This window comes from Oreochromis aureus, linkage group 15 (assembly GCF_013358895.1).
Source record: "Oreochromis aureus strain Israel breed Guangdong linkage group 15, ZZ_aureus, whole genome shotgun sequence".
In the NCBI taxonomy this organism is placed as follows: domain Eukaryota; kingdom Metazoa; phylum Chordata; class Actinopteri; order Cichliformes; family Cichlidae; genus Oreochromis; species Oreochromis aureus.
The window spans coordinates 27,013,218-27,034,100 of NC_052956.1; the positions used below are offsets into that span (position 1 = coordinate 27,013,218).

Below are 20,883 nucleotides of genomic sequence, written 5' to 3' on the forward strand. Positions count from 1 at the left end.
TTAACATGCACACTGCAACATTCAGGCATTAAGCTAACACAGCAACACTTTTATCTGTTACAGATTCAGTAGGAAGAAGTTTCTTGATGTGTGTACACTGCTGAGAAAAAGAAGCTGAATTCAGTGCATTTCTGCTGTTTCATGAAAACCGTGTTACTGAGGAGCAATAAGTGGGCTCAGCTCTGAACACTCAGCATGAGTGTTTTAGGACAGAGCTAAAGTTTTGGCACTGCAATAACAGCTTTGAGCATCCACATTATCCTTCCCTTTTGAACATAAACTCCTGGCAATAGCGATCACAACTGCAACATGCATAGGGCAGGATTTTTTCAGTGTTAAGATTGTGCAATTTACAGTAACTGTGTGCTCAAAATTGTGTGACTCTTTTAAATATTCTTCTGTTGAAAGTAAAAGGCTTACAAATACATATGCATAAGTCCAAAGATCCTCCTGTTTGCAACTTTCAATCATAATCTGACTCTGAGCCTCTTTAATACATCCAGCAGATTTTTAACATAAAGAAGTCTTTATGCTCTGCAGACATCAGAAAATCCGACCCCTAAATGTTCCTCCTCCTTTAAAATTCCAGCCTCTGTAATTAAGGATATTTTCACAGGCTGTTCAACAACAGGGTTAGAACACGTTATGAACCAAGATGTGTGTTTCCTAGTCCTTCATCTGCACATTGTATTTTCAACACGGCAAACATCTGGCGTCACATCGTTAATGACAGATGCGTGTAAGAGATGAGCCGTTCCAATTCTATTAAGTTACTAATTCTCAGGGCCCTCTCTTCTCTTTTCCTAAATCCTTAGCAATTCCCCTATCTACTTTTCCTTCATCTTGGTAGGAATAGAGATTGGAATAGGAGGTATGAGGTACTCAAAGGGCGTTTCTCAATATGCGTACTTGTGCGTACTTGCGTTCTCGTGTACTCGTGATACGTCATCAGTCGGAGACCAAGTACTGTTCCAATTCGAAGTATGCATCAAGCCGAGAACGCGAAAAAGTCCCGGATGTGTTCTCGCTCCGCCCGTTTTATCGAGCATGCATCGGTGTGGACTTGGTACAGCTAAATATCCCAGAATGCATTTCGTCCAAAACTCAACAGCGGACTCCCGGCACATCGTTCAACCCCCCCGCTCGCGGTCTTCTCACTACTCAGGTTAAAGAAACCCCAGCAGCTGTCTATAGTATTGAGTGTCCACTAAAATAGAAATAAAAGCGTTCTAACATCTCACCTGCTTGTTTTTATTAAGGTATGTACACGTATGTACATGTACACTATTTTTATTAATAGAGGTTTCACTACTGAGGTTAAAAATGATATATAAGTCACTTAGATCACTTCTAAATGTTAATGTTTGGTTTATTTCAGTGTTTTATTTGTTCCTGAGTAAACCGGTTTGGCTGTGATTAAAGTTAAGCTTCATCACATGTTACTCACAGTTAAATTAAGAGGGGACGGCAGTACAAACTCCGGACCTGTGACATCATCACGTACGCAGGTGTTCCAATTGTACATATCGCGAGTCCGTGCTCGCGTTCTCGGCGGGTACGTACTCGCGTACTTGAGAATTGAGAAACGGCCAATATCTCTTGAAGTTCTCCGGAGGCCTGGTAATGAACTAATAATGTGATTCAGGTGTGTTGACTCAGGGTGAGATCTAAAACCTGCAGGACACCGGGACTTGAGGCCTGGAGTTCCCCACCCCGGCCCTAAGTACTCGCAGCATCTCTCCGAGTCAGGCTCATTTCCTTTGATACCCTGTGCTAGATTTGTTTAGCAGGTAATAAAGCAGAGGCCTAAAAGCTCATTCAGCATATCTAGTTATATCTCTGTTACGCCAGCTCACAGGTAGTTTTTTGTAGCTCACCTTGTGCGCATGCTTTTTCACGCTCAACAAGCTCGCTGAGCAGCTGCGACACGTTCTGGTTCAGCTCGGAGATTCCACGTATCAAAGAGCTAAGGTGTGTTTCTACCTGAACGCTGACCGTCTGCCTCTGCCCATCTCTGAGCCTGAGCTCTGCCCGCAGCGACGCCATCTTCCTCGCTGATGACGTCATCGCGCACCATCTACTGCCTTAAGGTTCGCTTTCCGACTTATTTTCAAAAAATCCTGATAACATGTAACTCTGATCGATACACCGGAACCGATTCATAGTTTAAAATAACAGAATTTAAATTTTCAGGGGTCAAACTTTGCTGATGAGTCACGTTTGGAATTAGCTGCGCTTTAATCAGTTGTCGGAGGATATTCGTTAACACACGTGAACGCGACACAGCGCTTAGCTTATTTTTGATTTTATTTATCAGCTAATTATTATAAACTTTATTAATATTCAGAATCAGTGAAACTGACCTTTTTACTAATTTTATTTCAGTTTTTGTTCCGGTGACGTCTCACCTCAATGTCCCGCCAAATACGATCTGAGGAAGTGAACCGGAAGTTGTCATTGGTTAATGGCAGTTACCAGCTCGATAACACACATCAGAACATCTGATTATTCATTATTGGTGCTTCACCGACTAGTTCACAGTCACACGGAGCAATCTGACCTTAGATCGGTGAGTGTTTTTGTTCTCAGAGCCAGGATCCTTAGCATTAAAGCACGCTGCCCGTTCGTATTTACTCAGGACGAGAGCTGATGCTAACCCACGCTAACGGGACATGTTTATTGATTGTCGTCGATAACGGCTCCTCATAGCGGCTCTGAAGCTTGCGCGTGTTTGCTGAGCTTGACGTCACAGCTGTTTGTTTCTTTTGTTTGTTTGTTTAACTTCGATGGCAGGAACCGCTGCGCAGGCTCAGCTAAAAATCTGAGTTCGTTAAACCTGAGTTAACTTAAACTCTAACTCGTTTACTATGGTAACAGACTGCGTGAACCTCACCTGCTGACTGGCAGGTGTTCCCTCCGTATCCTCCCTTCCTGCCCCACCTGAGCCAACTGACTCGCTGTTCTAATCAATCATCGATATAGCAGGACGGAAACTTGATTTGACCTGACTTGATTTGATCCAGGCGAGTGTCTGCAGACATATGATGTCACCTTTGTAGGTGGCCAATGTTGTTGCTGTATTTCTGCTTGTTCAGGTGCAGTTTTTATTCGATATAAACTATTCTAGAATTTGCTAATGTCACTGCTCCATCTGATCAGCTGATCCGAAACTGTTATTGTATCACCAACTGTATATGGATCTGTGCCTAGCCAGTAATTCTTACTGCTCTGCCTAGAGCAGGGCGATATGACCAAAAATATTTATCACGATATACATTTGAAAATTTGCGATAACAATATAACTGACGATATAATTGACACTAGACAACTCCACAACTTTATTAGTGCAAATAAAAAAAACCATCAATGTATTTTCACTTAAACAAACAGCTGTTTTTTATGTGCATTAAAGTTATATAAAAATTTAACAGTGCAAATGTAAATTCCTTGCTGAAAGTTTAACCAAAAGGCATTTCCAGTGGAAATTGGCAGACATATCCTCAGCATAACCATGTATAATATCCACAAAACTTAAAAGAGGTTATACACACACAATACGGAAATATTATGTTGAAGCAAAGTACGTATCACTCTGCGAGGCTCCTGCCTATGATAGCCGTAATGCTCCGACAATCCATCAAGCGGTGCGGGTTTGTAGCTTAGCAAAGTTGTACTGAAACATTTGACAGATTTCAAGCGCCGTGTACCACAAATAATAAAAAATAGTTTCGAGGTCAGTAAACACAACCAGAATTCATACATAAGGCACATGGGATTATAAGGGGCACTGTCGATTTTCAGAAAAATCAAAGGATTGATTTTAAGTTTGCCGTATTTTCCAAAAAACACGGTAATAACGACGGCCCCTAGCATGCTCTACCAAAAATAGGGCTTTGTTGTGTATCTGACGGACGAAAGCTAAACCAGTTCCATATCACTGAAGTTGCAGCATTTTTACAAACCAATTCTGGTTCATCCGTTTCATTCAATGATCCGCTTTCGCCCTTCTTATTCTCCGTCGGCGACGTGCTTTTTCCGCCATGTGCGTATGAAAACAAAGGCACTGCGCATGCACGTTTTACCCATATTCTATCGCGATATTTCATTTTATTATTACCGTGAACGGTATGATATGGCCCAGCCCTACCTCTGCCCCTCACCATGGTGACCTGTTTGTGTATCTGAGCAGAGGAGGATGTGTGAGGAACAGACAGTGTCTCTGGTTGATGTTCTGGAGGAAGATGAGGAGCTAGAGGAAGAAGCTTCAGCTGTGCTGGCAGGAAGTGACTCTGACCACTGCTCTTATCCTCAGGTGAGTGTGCAGGTGAAATGTCTGGAAAAAATCCCCACAGACCGATGAACCTATCTCTACTAAGGTTGGGCGATATGTAAAAATCTTCCAACCAACAATCGTCAGTGCGATAACCGACGATAGGTGATATATTCGTGGAGACTTTTTGCTGTGGTGCAATGTAATCATGCATGGACTGATTTGTGCGTTTAGAAGTTATAAGCTTTATTTGGAGGGAATATTTTACTTTCTCTTTTTGTTTGTTTCAGTATTAATATAGCTACTTTTTGCTTTATTTATTTATTTGAGATGTGCCAAATCGCACAAAAAACTTAATGTTATGTCAGAGATTTTTTTTCTTTTTCTTTTTTTTTTTTTTAATGTTTGCTGGAAGACACATTTTGATTTTTAACTTACTTTTTGTTTAATTTTGTGTTTGTTGGTCGAGTGTGTAAGACAGACGAACACTGGAATGGCCTGTAAACACGGTTATGGTTTCTTTGTTTCCCTCCCCACCATTGGTTTTAAAAATTTTTAAATAAAATGTTTTGGGTTTTTTTCTGAACATAGGGTAATGCCTTTCTTTTCTGTTATGAGTTTGAGTAAATGAATCACTGCATTTAGGCGCAGCTGGAAGGTGGTGCTGTTAAAACTGCTATTTTTTCCGTTAACTGCTTCTCTTTGCTAATAATATTGGTTGAAGCTAAGTTACTCATGGGCAAATAAATACATTTCTCTTGTAAAAATGATAGTCGATATATTTGTCCAGTTGCCCAACCTTAATCTCTACACTAACATTTATTACTGATGCTCTTTAGAAAAACACAAAGACATTACATAATATATAAAAAGTTCAGGAATCTTCCAGAAATACTGATGCAATATCATAGCTGTTGATCTCTAATCTGTAAGTTAACATCTGTAAATACGTACGTTTAAAAACAAAAAACCAACTTAAGTTGCCATGGCAACTTAAGAAGAAGTGAACCACCTTTATAGTACAGAAAATTCAGGGTTATCTCTGAAGTTACCCGGACTGGAATAAATCTTGCTTAGTAGTGCAGACCTCAGGTGACCATATGACCAGACATCAGAAATAGGTCGATGTTCTGATTCATGGTGATGGGGGGGAGGGAAAGGAAGGGAGAGGGTGAAAAAGGAGAAGAGAGAGACGATGAACTCAGTCTCCTCTTGAAGGTGGAGTTATCGTTTAGGGTGCAGCTGCTCATGTGTCTGTTAAACAAACTCAGGTCAAACAGCTAAAGCTTCTGATTGGCTCTGAGCCAGGTTACCTTGACACCAAGTTCCACCTGATTTTGACAGGCCCTGTCTCGTAGCTCAGAGAGCAGTGATTAGTTGAGACGCAGTGTTGCTGTTCATTGATCAGGGTTACAAAGTGGGATCAGACTGATGATCAGGTGTTACCTTAGAAACAGTAAACACAAACACTGTTGTGTCCGTGTGTGCGTCTCTCTCAGGGGTACGTGAAGCGGCAGGCTCTGTATGCCTGTAACACCTGCACGCCAAAGGGCAGCGAGGCAGCCGGCATCTGTTTGGCGTGCTCCTACAAATGTCACGAAGGTCACGACCTCTTTGAGCTGTACACTAAGAGGTGATGAATGCTTTTATTGATAAGTTAGTCACTGATCAGAAACTACTGGTCAGTTTCTGCAGTTATCAATACACACGGTGAGGTGATCAATACAACTGTCTCTTATTCTGGTGCAGGAACTTCCGTTGTGACTGTGGAAACAGGAAGTTCTCGGAGCTGCTGTGTAAACTCCACCCGGTGAGTCATTGGTGACTAGAGTCACCAGTAGGAGGTGCCACAGAGCACAGACATCTGTTTAACTGATGTAACCATGGTAACTGATGCTGTTCACTTGCTCGGGAGCAGGTGATAGGGCTGGGCCATATTATACCGTTCACGGTAATACCGGTATAATTTTAGGCAACGATAAGAAAATAAAATATCGCAATAGAATATGGGTAAAACGCGCATGCGCAGTGCCTTCGTTTTCATACGCACATGGCCGAAAAAGCATGGCGGCAACGGAGAATGAGAATGGGGAAAGCGGATCGTTGAGTGAAACGGATGAACCAGAATTGGTTTGTAAAAATGGTGCAACTTAAGCGATGTGGAACTGGTTTGGTGTTTGTCCCTCAGATACCCACCAAAGCACATTTGTTTTGTAGAACATGCAAGCGGGCCGTCATTATTAACGTATTTGTAGGACTAAGGTGCTCGTAAATCTGGGAGTAATCTAGGTCCAAAACTCCGTCCGCTTCAGGTCCCAAAGTCAAACGAACACTGCGGCACATTGAGAGTTAAAAACTGTCTAAATTCTTTCATCTTTAATAAAACGATCAGCATTGCTGCTTTACCAGGTGTAACAATTAAGTTTAACATCCAGGCATCCATGAAAACAGAATTTATTACATTTAATGGAGTTAAAAGTTAGCAAAAAATTAGCAAAAAGTTAGCGGAAGTTAGCTCGCTAGTTTCGCTAGTTACCTAAGCATGATATACCATGTTCTGACTGAGAGATTTCTGAAAAAAATAAAACGTACAGCTCTGCTATCACTTCCATGAAGACAGAAAACTAAACAGCAGTGACGTTTGTAGGGTTACTGAAGTTGGGCTAGCTGGTATATAATGATGTGCCACGTGATTGCTAGTAACACAGCTATGTTAGCATAACATAAACGGTGAAGCTGCAGGATGAACGCTAACACTTTTCCACTCGATAAAAGTTAACGTGAGGGTTCCTGATGGTTAGAGACAAATGCAATGGCATGGCAGGATGCTATAAACAGACCAAACTTCAGTCAGGAGAACAACTAAGATAATCCATCCACAATACGAAGTTAGTCATTAATATACTGCAACAACATGGGAATAGAGCGGCTGTGATAGAATACAGCATTAATGAACCAATGGTACAGAAGTGGAGGAAGCAAGAAGAATCAGTTGAATAAACTTTGATTTATCTGACTGCTTTGTTTCGCTTAATGTGCCTTATAATCCCGTGCACCTTATGGTCCGAAAAATACGTATTTGACTTTTTTATTTGGCACACTGCAGTTTAATGTTGCAAAGCACCTCTTTTTAACTTTAGTGGATGTTATACATGGTTATGCTCAGGATATGTCCTTTGCTTAAACTTTCAGCAAGGAATTTGCGTTTGCACTGTTAAATTTTTATATAGCTTTAATGCACATAAAAAACAGCTGCTTGTTTAAGTAAAAATAAATGGATGGGTTTTTTGCACTAGTAAAGTTGTGGAGTTGTAAAGTATTTTGTCTCGCATCAATTATATCATCAGTTATATCATTATCACAAATTTTCAAATATATATATTGATAAATATTTTTGGCCATATTGCCCTGCTCTGGCAGGTGATGTTTAGAGCGTTTCTGACTCTGTGTGTGTGTGTGTGTGTGTGTGTGTGTGTGTGTGTGTGTGTGTGTGTGTGTGTGTGTGTGTGTGTGTGTGTGTGTGTGTGTGTGTGTCTTGTCCAGGACAAAGATGAGGTAAACAGTCTGAATAAATACAGTCAGAACTTCTTTGGAGTTTACTGCACCTGCGGCCGACCGTACCCAGACCCAGAGGACCAGGTAACCTCTCTCACCTGAGAAATCAGACCACCACTGACTCTCATACACAGATCTATAACCCAGTCTGACCACATTCAGTGACTTAAAGCCTTTGCACACTAGACTTGTGAAATATTTTGCTTGTTGAAAATATTGTTTGGACTTGTACTTTTTTTACCCAGTTTTTTTTAATGTAAATAAACGGGTCTGACCAATCAGACTATTTGGAAACCACTGGACTTAATACTGCAGTGGTTTCCAAATAGTCTGATTGGTCAGACCAAATGCCTCGGTGGAGAATAAGAGAGAATAATGTCAGGTGATAAACTTCACCCTGATGATGTTCTTCACAAAACCATAACCCATCCTCAGAGAGTAAAACAATCAGTACTTTACCGATCTGGGCCTATTCCAGGAAGCAGGTTCAGCAAACTCTGAGTTTAAAAATACATTCTGAGTTTCGTGTTCCAGAACAGCTGATCAGAGTTGGTTCAGTTAACAACTGACTATGCCGTCTCTGAGTTACGTGTGTGTGTGTGTGTGTGTGTGTGTGTGTGTGTGTGTGTGTGTGTGTGTGTGTGTGTGTGTGAGTGAGTAGAAACAGCCATCATCAATGAATCCCTCATATGATTCAGTATGGTAACAGATAAAGATCAATCCAGCAGATCGAGGAATATGAACATGTGTCAGTGCTGAATGTCATATTTATAAAAACTATAGGGGGGGGGGGTCATTTTAATCAGTTTGGGCCACTCTGTAATTATCACAGCGGAACAAAGTTTGTTATAAAATATATCACTTTATTATATTGTCCTTGTTCATTAATTTGGCCTAAACAACTTGAGTTTTTATTAGATGAGTGTGAATTCTAACTTTACATCTGGTTTTAAATCAAATGATTAAACTGTAACTGTTTCAACTTTTACATGTTTTGGATATTTCAGGGTAGTTTTCAGCAATATGGCTCATAAATGCAAAATATGACGGATCCAGACGTGATGAGCTGGGAAATGACCATAGCCAGTTTGGGACTGATCTGGCCTGAATCTGTGATCTAAAATGTGATCCGTTTGATCCGTTCAGGTCGATGTGTATCTGGGTCGACCCACTCAGCCTGATTTTGAAGACAATGCACCCTCACTAATGCTGTCTGACTTTAAATGACTAAACTGCAATCAGTGAACACATTTCAACGTAAAACATAATCAGATTACAATCAGACTGTCTGCAGGCTGAATTTAAAACATTACTTAAAACACACTTGGTTCCGTTAAAGAGTCTTAGAGGCATTTCAGCCTCAACATGAATATCTAAGAGAAGTTATCTCCAAGATCCAACTATGACACACATTTTTCCATCAGTATGATTGTTTATAATAAGACAAACAATTGGTCATTGATGAGTGCGTAAAATAGAGTAAATATTTACGGATATGTAAGGAAATGAGTCAGAGTGTCAGTCAGCTGGTTTAGGTGCAGCAAGAGGGGAGGAGTTGGATAGGAACTCAGATTTGTTGAAGAAAACCTGCTAGAGAGCAGGTTTAGTTCACCGTTACCATGGTAACTGACTCAGCGTTGACATCGATCCTTAGTCTGGAAAAGAAAATCAGAGTTTCTCTTATCTTGGGATTAACAAACAATGAGCTGTTAGCTAAACCTACTTCTGGGAATAGGTCCCTGCGCTGGCAGGTGAGCTTGTGAACAAGTCATCAACTCCTGTTAATGTCTCACGTGATGGTTTTAGCTCCTCCTCCTGTGCTGGGCTCGCTTTAGTGAAGCTGTTTGTGTCTGCAGGTGGAGGACGAGATGATTCAGTGTGTGGTCTGTGAGGACTGGCTGCATGGCCGGGTGAGTTATCAGTTTACCTGTTCCTGCACTTGTCTGCTGTGCCTCTCCTGACTATTGTACCTGAACGTTGTTGCAGCACCTGGGCTGTGTGGTCCCAGACTGCGTGGAGCTTCAGGAGATGATCTGCGAGTCCTGTATGAAAACACACTCGTTTCTCTGGACCTATGCTGCGCACCTAGCAGGTAAAGGATCCTGTTACCTTATAGTACTCACCTGGCACAAACATACTGTTATACACATGTTGTGCACTTCCTTTGTGTATATGTCTGTGTGTGTGATGCACTTCCTGTTTAGTACCAGGTGGAGCAGTGGAGGTGAAGAAGGAAACGGCAGAAGAGCCCACTGTTCCCACCAAAGAAGACGAGGTGAGGGGGTTCACCTGTGGTTACCATGGTCACAGCAGTTTGGATCACACTCACTGATCAGGGTCAAGTAATCAATAATGAAAAATCTGGCAGGTTGATGATGCCATTGAGCCTAGCTGCAAGCGGAGCCGTGAGGAGGTGGAGCCAAGGTGCAGACTGAAGGAGCTGCAGGCAATTGGTCAGAAAAGAGTTCAATCAGGAGCTGTGTTCTGGCCTTCAGCGTGGCGTTCCAAGCTCTGCTCCTGCAGCATATGCCAGGTAGCACGTGCCAGGTGTTTAGTGTGTCTGAGCATGCTTAGATTGATATATAATGAAATTTCACTGGAGAGATGTTTTTTTTTGTTAGCTCACCTGTCTGACCTACCTGTGCACTCAGGTGCGCCTGCTTGAAGCTGGTCTGTCCTTCCTGTTGGACGAGTCAGACACTGTCCTCGCCTATGAGAACAAAGGAAAGAACAGCGAGCAAAGACGACAGGAACACGACCCTCTGATGTCAGCGCTCGACAACCTGAACCGCGTGCAGCAGCTCGAGATCATCCATGGTACTGATACTTCTACTACTACTAGTGATAGTAATACTACACACGTGAAGTAATAATAATGTATAAGATCATGGTGAAAAAAAATGTTAAAGCTGCAAGCAGTGTTGAAAGGGCCCTCGCACCATGGTGCGTCAAGCCACGCCCAACACAATGCCCACCAGGTATTAAACTTTTCCAAACTCGACTCTCATCATGCCTGTGAAGTTTGGGAGAGATTAGACATTGTGTTTTTGAGTGACAGCAGTTTACTGTTTTTTGGCAAGTGATTAAAACTCCACGTGCCCCCATGACCATCCCATTTCACGAAGAGTAAAAAGCTTCGCAATTTGACATCGCAAAGGTCTTTAGATTCCTTTTACTGAAGATTTTGAAGGGGTTTGTTAAAGTATGAGGCCTGAAAACAGGGAAAAATGTAGCTCACATCTGGTGCTGGTTCACACTTTTCAGTTTTAAATTGCATATAGACAATGAGGGTTCTGCAAATTAGAACACCACGCATCAACACCACATATGAGTGGGCAGAGTGAGGCCTTCGGTCTTTTCACCCCAGAGTGAAAGGGACCATCTCCTGGGTTTGGGGGCTGATTGCCCTTCTGGCGGTATTGGTGCCTGGACCTGGGAGATGAGCTGGGCGATATGACCCAAAATTCATATCTCGATATTTTTTAGCTGGATGGTGATATACGATATATATCTCGATATATATATTTTTTAAGCCATAAGGTAAGAACAAAAAGAGAGTTTAGTCAAAGCTGTGTCCCAGATGTCACACAGCCACTTTTATTAACATACAGCGTAGATGTACATGAAGAAATTACTCAAAAATAAATTATCAGCATTTATTAAATAATGATGCTCCATAAATAAAAGAACACAATGTTGTTTTTGTGCATAACAAAAAGCTCACAATTGTGCACTTAAAATGTAAACTAAAAGATGCTGAGCATAATAACAAAGAGACAGATTTCACAGCTGCTCTATTCCCAAGTTCTACTGCGTGACTGACAGCCTGGAGTTTGAAATCCTCTTAGTAACCATGTCCCTTAACAGGTGCCATTTATGGTCCTTATACACAATACGGTAATATTACGTTGAAGCACAGTACGTATCACTCCGCGAGGCTCCACTACGGTAGCCGTAATGCTCCGACAATCCATCAAGCGGTGCGGCTCCGTAGATGAGATGAGATGAGAGATAGCCTTTATTTGTCAGTTGCAGGTCTTTTGCCCGCAACCGAGATGACAGACCTTGCCGACCGTACATACAATACACAAACATCACATTGGGGAGACAGGTCAGGCTAGGTAGCGAGGAAAAAAACATCGAAATGTGTAACACAAAAGGATAATACAGGAATGCACATATATCAACACACTATAGCACAATAAACACAGACAAGCAACATGGGAAAGCTTACCAAAGTTGTACTAAAAAATTTTTTGACAGATTGCTGAGCGCCGTGTACCACATAAAATCCGTTCGCGGTCAGTAAGCACAACCAGATTTCATACATAAGGCGCACTGTCGATTTTTGAGAAAATGAAAGGATTTTAGGTGCTGCATGTCGTTAGCGCGGTTAGCTCGCTAACACGTTGACGCCGTCCAGCCCCACGCACGGGGCGATCCGCGGTAACTCGTTAACGCAGATTTGCCGTGTTCATCTTATCGTTGCCTGCAGGTGAAGCTATGGGGGAGGGGGAGTTGTGTTCAGTGAAGGAGAGGCGAGGCCGAGTAACGCAGCGTAGAGACAAAAATGGACGAAAGAGAGGCAAACTTGCGGCTCCACAAGTATAATTATAACGTAACATATACTATATCGATATAAACGATATTGTCACATCTTATATCTCGTATGAAAATATATCGATATTTTTTAAAAACTCGATATATCGCCCAGCTCTACCTGGGAGTATAATGTATGGGGCTATACAAGCCGTGGGTGCCTAAGGACATCAAAGCACGCACGATCTGATATCGTCGTGTTGGTGTTGTTCCCAGATCATCATACTAAATGTTGTTCCAGGATCAACATTGCAAGTGACCAATCAGAATGTTGTGATGTCATACTTTTGCGACTTCGGGAAAAACCGCCGTAAAACAAAAAACTGTACTTAAGCTGCGAGAAACCGCCTCTGTCCACCGATCAACGGACCCTGACCCTAACCCTAACCCTTTAATAAACTGTAAGCACAATTGATATTGTCCTTGCAACATTGGAATTTCATAAATGCACGAATGGCTTGGCGCGCAAAAGAATAACGTCACAACAATGTGATTGGTCACTTGCAATGTTGAACCTGGAACAACATTTTCATGATGATCTGGGAACAACACCAACACGACGATATCAGATCATCCATCAAAGCACACCTCAATGAAAAGAAGACAGTCTTCAGAGTGGGCAATAGAGAGGAGGTGAGAATGGTTAAGGTGTTATTGAAGGGCAAGATCAGGGAGGTTAAGGACAATTACAGGAGAAAGCTGGAGTGGAAACTCCAGCAGAGCAGCATGAGAGAGGTGTGGAGTAGCATGAAGGCAATAACTGGTTGAAGGACATCCATCAGCAGTCCCCATGTTCCAAGGCCTGTGCCCCCCAGCTCTGTGGAGTCTTTCATAAACTGTTCATGATGAGTCTGAGTGAGCCTTGTTTTGTACTAAAGATGCCATTTCTTTAGTACAGAAACAGGCCCCCAGGATTAAAGGCCTGTGGCACTGACTTCCCACATCATGAAGACCCTGGAAAGACTCATCCTTGACAGGCTACGACCTATAGTCAGGCAACATAGGGATCTTCTTGAATTCGCTTACCAGCCCTGCCCTGGAGCTGAGGATGCCATCATCTACATGCTTAACCGTGTCTATGCCCATCTGGACTAGCCGGCGAGCACTGTGAGGGTCATGTTTTTCGACTTTTCCAGTGCATTTAATCCCATCCGGCCGACATCCAGTTAAAGATAAATGTCAATCATATATATTTATTCTCTTTAATATTCTGGGTATTTATAATTGAGCTATTTGTATATATTAGATATATTATTTCTTATATTTTGTAAACTTTGTAATATATTGTATTATTTATTTAGTTTAGGCTGTTACTGTTATTGTCTTGGAGCAATTGTAACCACATCATTTTCTTAGGGATTATAAAAAAATGTACGTATACTTGCTAAAATGCAAGTCCTGGGTCTACCTCGGGGCCTCCTCCCAGTGGGACATGCCCGGAACTTCTCACTCAGGAGGCGCCCAGGAGGCATCCTTATCAGATGCCCGAACCACCTCTACTAGCTCCTTTCGATGTGGAGGAGCAGTGGCTCTACTCTGAGCCATCCTGTAAGTCTCCCAGTAGGAAAACAGAGTCCCTAGGTGCAGGGCTCTAGACTAACTTTTTGACATGGGTGCAGCGGTACGCCTAACTTTAAAAAGTTAGGTGCACTCAAATCTTTCAACCACATCGCTTACCACCGCAGTTTTACATGTGCACTTTCTTTGGGGGAAAGTCCATACAGACAATATTCATTTCTAAATTATTAACTAACAAACTTGTGCTTAAAGTGCTTTGTTAATATTGTAGAAAATGTTAAACTTAATCATCATCTCGGCCTCCTCTGACGACCTGTTTGCTGTTGCATGCTGCTGAAAGGCAGTGGGGAGAGGGAACACTTGGGCAGTGCATTTATTGCAGCATATAATGTGTTTTCTGGATACACTGCTGCTTTCTGGGTGGCTGTGGCTCAGGTGGTAGAGCAGATCAGCTACTGATCGGAAGGTTGGTGGTTCGATCCTTGGCTTCCCCAGTCTGCATGCCAAGTATCCTTGGGCAAGATACTAACCCCAAATTGCCCTCCGATGCGTTCATCGGAGTATGAATGTGTATGAATGTAGTTTACGTTGCACTTGAGTTTAGAAGTGCTTGTATGAGTGGGTGTGAATGGGTGAATGAGGCATGTTGTATAGAGCGCTTTGAGTACTCCGGGAGAGTAGAAAAGCGCTATATAAGAATCAGTCCATTTACCATTTTCAGCATTCAAAGATTGATGGCACCGTGTCTGAGCACTGGCTATGAATTTCAGACGGATCAGGCCTTAACTTAACACAAAAGTTATCAATAGTTCTTTTCATCTTTTCTTATTACCCACAGCTACATTCACGTCTGTCAGGCCTAGGCTGCTCACTAGGGCTGGGTATCATCACTGATTTCTATAATCCATTCGATTCTGGTTCTCAAAGTCCTGATTCGATTCAATTTAGCCTCAGACAGTCAGAAATATAATTCTGATCATTTATCAGTACTGATACATGTGAGACTTCATCAGAATTGTGAACATCACAGCAGATGCCTTTGTGTCAAAGTAACTGAGAATAAAACACAGAAAAACATGAAGGAGATTTTCCTGGTCTGGTGTTTTATAGCAGATAACCTTAAAAATATTCTGCAATTTTGCATAATTTTAAGAAGTTTAAATTTCTTCAGTATTGAACAGCAGAAATTAGGCTTTCTTGTCCGAGGTCATTTAAGTGAAAAAAGAAAAATAAAAGAAAAAGACAGCGGCCGACAGCGCTGTAAACAACGGTAGACTGGTGGGTAATAAGCGAATGAATAAGAAAACAGAGATTTGAGATGGGAAACTGTTCTTGAAGTACAGAGAGAGAGAGAGAGAGAGAGAGAGAGAGAGTGCTGTGCATGAAGTGTGATTTTTATCGTGGTGGAAGCAAAACAGCAAAAGTCAGAGGGAATTCATGATGACATTGATCAAATGTGAAGCGCAGTTTGCTGCTTCTTTTGCTGCTGGCTCGGCGAATTTTGGTTGGAGAGACAAAACCTGCAGCTCAGAATCAGCGCAAAAAAGACGTAAACACAGAGCAGACCTGACGCATCAGAATCGCTAAGCTCCGACAGCGTGTCCGTGTTCGGGCCGTGGGGTGAGAAAGCCGAGAAAGACAAAGCTGATTCGGATGCGTCGGGTCCGCTCTGTGTTTACGTCTTTGTGTGGAATCCGTTAATGAATTGATATCGCTTTATTCAAGCTACTCACCTCTCTCTTCCACCGGCACTTTCAACTGGACCACGGCCAAAATATATATATATTTTTTTAGTCGCACCACTGCAAAATTTGGTCGCATTTGCGACCAAATTGGTCGCACTCTAGAGCCCTGCTTAGCTGGAACACCGTCAGGCACCCCACCCAGGAACTCCAAGAAGTCTGGGCACTCTGAACCGTCGTTAGGCGCATAAGCGCAGATGACAGTCAGGATCCATCCCCGACACGAAGGCACAGGGAACAAACCCTCTCATCCACAGGGAGAAACCCTAACGTATAGGCAGCATGTTGAGGGGATACTAGGATACCACTCCAGCCTCTCGTCAAGGGCAACTTGGTTATTTCTGGTGTTCCACAGGGTTCTGTGATAGAACCCCTTCTGTTTACATGTTTCCGTTACATAGTGTTATCCAAAGGCATAACGTACATTTTCATTTCTACGGTAATGATACCCAGCTTTATCTATCCATGAAGCCAGATGACACACACCAATTAGTTAAACTGCAGGAATTTCTTGAAGACATAAAGACCAGAATAACCTCAAATTTCCTGCTTCCAAATTCAGATAAAACTGAGGTTGTTTTTAACTGTTACCTGGAATTCTTAGAAACATGGTGTCTTACCAGATATGTACTGTATGGCATTTACCTTGGCCTCCAATCACACTGTGGGAAATCTTTGAGTTGTTTTTTTCATTAATATAGGTCAAACTTGTTCATACAATTATTACTTGTAAACTGGATTATTGTAATTCATTATTATTAGGCTGTGCTAAAAACTCAGGTAAAAGCCTTTAGTTGATCCAAAATGATTCAGCGGGAGTACTGACAGGGGGGTAGAAAGAGATATTTCTCAAATATTTTCTTAAATATTTTCCTAAATCAAGAAGCAAATTTAAAATCAATTTGAGCTTTCAGTGGATTTGAGAGGACATCCACTTGTAGGAAGATTAATGGCTGGCTTTAAGATTTTCATTGTGAATAATCTCACTGTAGATGACTTCAGAACGTTTGGAAACGACCTTCTAACCCTCCCCAGACTGATGAACAGCAACAGTTCCTTCCCTGAGATCACTGCTGAGGTTTTTCCCCCCTCAGTACTCTTTTAACACACACCTGAAACCTTTGCTTTTATATAGGTGCTCACACTATAACTTAACAATTCTGTAATTGAACTCTGTAAGAAGAAAGTTTGAACCTTCAGAAAGTCTGTGAACAGATGAAATAATCCAGATTATTTTTCTTTCAGGATACAATGACATGAAAACTGAGCTGAAGGACTTCCTGCAAAGATTTGCAGCTGAAGGAAAAGTGAGTCTGCTCCCCGATAGGCTGTGTCTTGTGACTGTTCTAGGTTGAATGATATCATTTGACTGTTCTCTGATAGGTCGTGACATCTGATGACATTCGTCAGTTCTTCGAGCAGCAGAGTCGTAAAAGACGCAGAGTTGACGCCGGAGCGTTCTACTGCACCTGATCCCCTCTGACCTCACCTTCATCTGCTGATCTTTCATCCCTGACTAAATGAAATCTGTTGTGTGTTTCCTGTTTTAACTTTTTTTTATAAAATCTGTCTGACATGTCCAACATTCTCTTTCTGTCTCAGTAATGTTTCCTTTTTAAACAACCTAATAAAACAATCTGAACATGGCAACATTTGATGTTATTTCATGATCAGTCAACTGATTCTGCCAACTAATCCTCTTATCAATCAGCTGATAGACTGATGGAAATCTGACAAACAGCTCAGAGACAATAAATAATTAAGAAACAAACTTTGAATTAAAGAAAAAAAGCTGGATGGGTGAAAGTGAAAGAATGGAAAGAGTAAAGAGCCAGAAAATATGAAAATGTATATGGAAAAACTAAACTACAGAGGCCAGATCAATAACAAAACTATTCAGGTGGGTTTTTAAGCGATCAATAATATTCAGATTTTATTTTTAAAACTGAGCTTATTTTAATGATCTGATTGATGTTATCTAAGATGAGGCTAACCCTAACCCAGGGGTCTCAAACTCGGAGGAGCTGAGGCCCGCTGCTGGCACTGTCATCTCATTGGAGGGCCACTTAAGTGTTCAAGTAGAACAAAAAACAAAACATCCACAAATATTTCCAAAAATGTAGTGTTTTTCTTTATTTTGAATATTATATAATAAGACAAAAGTGCAAAAGTAAGCATTTTTTTCCTTCACTCTTAACTAACTGAAGCCTTTCATTGAACTACCAAATAAACAAATTGGTACTCCCTTTCTGGCCAGACACGTGGCAGCACTTCTGCTATCATTCTGTTCATATTTAACAAAATGAAAATGCAAACATAAGTGTACACATTATTTTTTGACTGCTAGTGAAAATTGTTTTCTTTACAAATAACTCTCACTGAACTAACACAGTTTGTACTCTCGTTGCCTTTGCCAGGTCCACGGCTGTGAACCGTGGTAAAGAGACCTCTGGTTAATACGTCAGGTTCCATGTCTGGCTCGTAGCCAGTAACTAGCTTTACTGACTGGGTCAACTTTGCTAGTGAGAGGTGTTGGAAAGGCTGGTCCAAAAATATGACAAAAACAAAATGACTAAAAGTCCTGGCCAGCAGGTTTTAGGAGTGAAACCATCTATCAGGAAGTTTATAATGTCCATAAATTATGTTTTAGTTTGCCCCAGCTCTGCGAGAGGTCGAGTCCCATCAGTAGAGTTTCAGAATACAAGATTGAAATGAACCAACTGTACCTTCAGTTTTTTTTTTTTAGATTGCCTATAAACCTAACTACACCTATGAGTACTATTTGGGGATTGTGTTCATTTAGTGATGCTGACAAACAAATGCATTTATTATTTCTAAACTGCACTATTGTAACTCATTGTTATTGCAGAATTAGAATAGATCTCTTCGTTGGCAGCATGTAGATTAGTTCATCTGGGAGTCCTAAAAACTCCATGAAAAGCCTTCAGGTGTTCAAAAATATTTAGGATTAGGGTACTGACAGGGATTATAAATAAAAAGATCATGGCCGTTTCTCAATTTGTGTACTAGTACCTGCGTACTTATGAACTTGTGATATGTCATCAGTTGCAGACCAAGTAATGTTCCAATTCAGTACGCATCAAGTCAAGTACACTCAAAATTCCCAGTTGTGTTCTTGCTCCTCCCATTCTATCGAGCATGCATTGGTGATTACTTGTGTGGACTTGATGCAGCCAGATACCTCAGAATGTATTTTGTCCCAAACTTAAATACTTCAATGGCAGAAGAGAGCGGCTAAAAAATTAGAAATATTACTGTTTCTGTGACAAAAAATAAACTTTTAAGATATTTTCAGGCAAGAATGTAGATGTGTAAACTTCAAATATCTGCTCTATTAACCAAGTCATTACCTATTTGCAAAAGTGCTTCGACATTTTCAGAGATATCTGTTACCACACCAGCTTGATAGTTGACCCTGAGGTCAAGGCTCACCTGAGATGGCAAGAACACCTGACTCCTCACACATCATTTTCAAACCCCCCGCTGGCTTTCAACACTCAGGTTACACATATATATACATATAAGTCACCTAGATCATTTTTGTTGGGCTTATTTCAGTGTTTTATTTATTCCTGAATAAATCGTTTTGGCTGAGATTAGTGTTTGGGTTAGATTAAAGTTAAGCTTCATAACGGGATTGTTTTATTTAATTTTGAAGTTTTACTAGGAGAGCTGTCATTATAGTTTGAACTGAATATTTTGCTCGTCTTTATCCCCTGATGTAAAATGTGCTGTTCTTACTTTAACAGATGACTCCGAGTTAAACCTAACATTAAAAATATTTTAATTCAGGAGGAAGCATTTTCCCTGGGACCAGAAACAGCATTTTGATAGTGGAGATCCTGAAAACTGCTCCAGAGATGATCAAATTATATTTTTAATATTTGTTCAATTATCTTCCAAACCCCAGCTGTCTATTGTAAATTTTGAGTGTCTACTAAAATGAAAAAGTGTTCTAACATCTGACAAGTTAGTTTTTTTACCTTTCAGAGTACGAACTAGCAAGTACAGACTTGAGTACTTGAGTATGAAAAAAGGCCAATATTTCTCCTATAATGGCTTCTCTTCATTACCTTCCTGTTAAATTCAGAATCAAATTTAAAATCCTTCTCATCACATACAACTCTTGAATAATAAGGCCCCATCTAATCTTAAAACCATATAGTACCATAACTAACCCCACACTTGGGTGTGACGAGTGACAAAGGAGAGAGTAATGATCACACAGTCACCGCACCATGGCCCTGGTATGCTTCCCTCCTCAACGGTCAAAAACACTTTGGGCATGTACATCTACATTGCCACTAGGAAACCATGATCTCCAGCAGGCAAGAAATCAGTTCCCTGCCCTTGGCCTCTGGCTCACCGCCTTACAGCAGAAAAACCCTGTTCTCACACAGACTGTGGGAACCCAAAACTTGTCCTGTGCCAGTGACGGGCCACTTTACCATTGGAAAACTGCACCCACTAACCAACTCACCCTGGCCCAGTCACCCGCCACCTGCTCACCTCACTCACCAGTCACTTACCAGATACCCCGAGCTCACGCAGGCCCCGGGTGTTCTCATTGTAACCTTGTCCACTCACCCAAAACCTTGCCCTGGTGCACACAGTTACTCTCCACTACCTACCTACAGCAGGCCCCAGGGATCCACATCCTACCCAGGTCAAGTCAAGTCAGTTTTAAAAACTGAGCTTTAAAATGAATAGTGTAATAAAAACTAAGAGAAGCCCATAGTTATCACTGCCTTTTTTAGAGGCTTGTTCAGATTAAATAGAACAAGATACAAAGCATTAAAATGTGTTAAAAACACAACAGCCTTAATAAACACAGACTAGTCTGGTTCTATGTTCGTGTTTATTCCTGTTTTACTTTGACAGTCCCATGTCCTGCATCAGTGTATTGTGTTTTGCTTCCTCCCTGTCTCGTCTCGTCTGATTAGTCTTAGCTGCGTTCCCTGCCTGTCCGCCATTTCCTAGTTTTGCTGTGTGTATTATATAATGTGTGTTTCCCTTTGTTCCATGTCGGATCATCTACCTCTGCATTACCTTTGCTTGTCATCCTCAGTGTTTTTCCTGCATTACCTCTGTTTGTCGTCCCCTGTGTTTTGTGTCTCAGGCTCCTTGTTCCTGGTTTTGTTTTCTATGTTTCCCTTGTTATTATATTTAGATTTATCT

At 41.4% G+C, this 20,883-nt stretch overlaps 1 protein-coding gene across 5 annotated transcripts; it reads left to right on the plus strand.

The window, feature by feature from the left end:
• The first annotated feature begins 1,952 nt into the window (after positions 1–1,952).
• On the plus strand, positions 1,953–17,334 carry ubr7 (ubiquitin protein ligase E3 component n-recognin 7). 5 transcript variants are annotated; one of them, XM_031755959.2, is made up of 13 exons: positions 1,953–2,090; positions 2,386–2,569; positions 4,190–4,312; positions 5,770–5,903; positions 6,020–6,080; positions 7,814–7,909; positions 9,682–9,735; positions 9,812–9,917; positions 10,030–10,100; positions 10,194–10,358; positions 10,477–10,642; positions 16,930–16,991; positions 17,068–17,334. In XM_031755959.2, the coding sequence occupies exons 2-13, from the start codon at positions 2,465–2,467 to the stop codon at positions 17,155–17,157; spliced, it is 1,233 nt and encodes a 410-aa protein (XP_031611819.1). In that variant the 5' UTR covers positions 1,953–2,090; positions 2,386–2,464; the 3' UTR covers positions 17,158–17,334. The 5 variants fall into 5 exon arrangements, with proteins under 5 accessions (XP_031611819.1, XP_031611826.1, XP_039454984.1 ...); XM_031755966.2 differs by having other exon boundaries at positions 10,036–10,100; XM_031755978.2 differs by lacking the exon at positions 2,386–2,569 and having other exon boundaries at positions 1,954–2,090.
• The last annotated feature ends 3,549 nt before the right edge of the window (positions 17,335–20,883 follow it).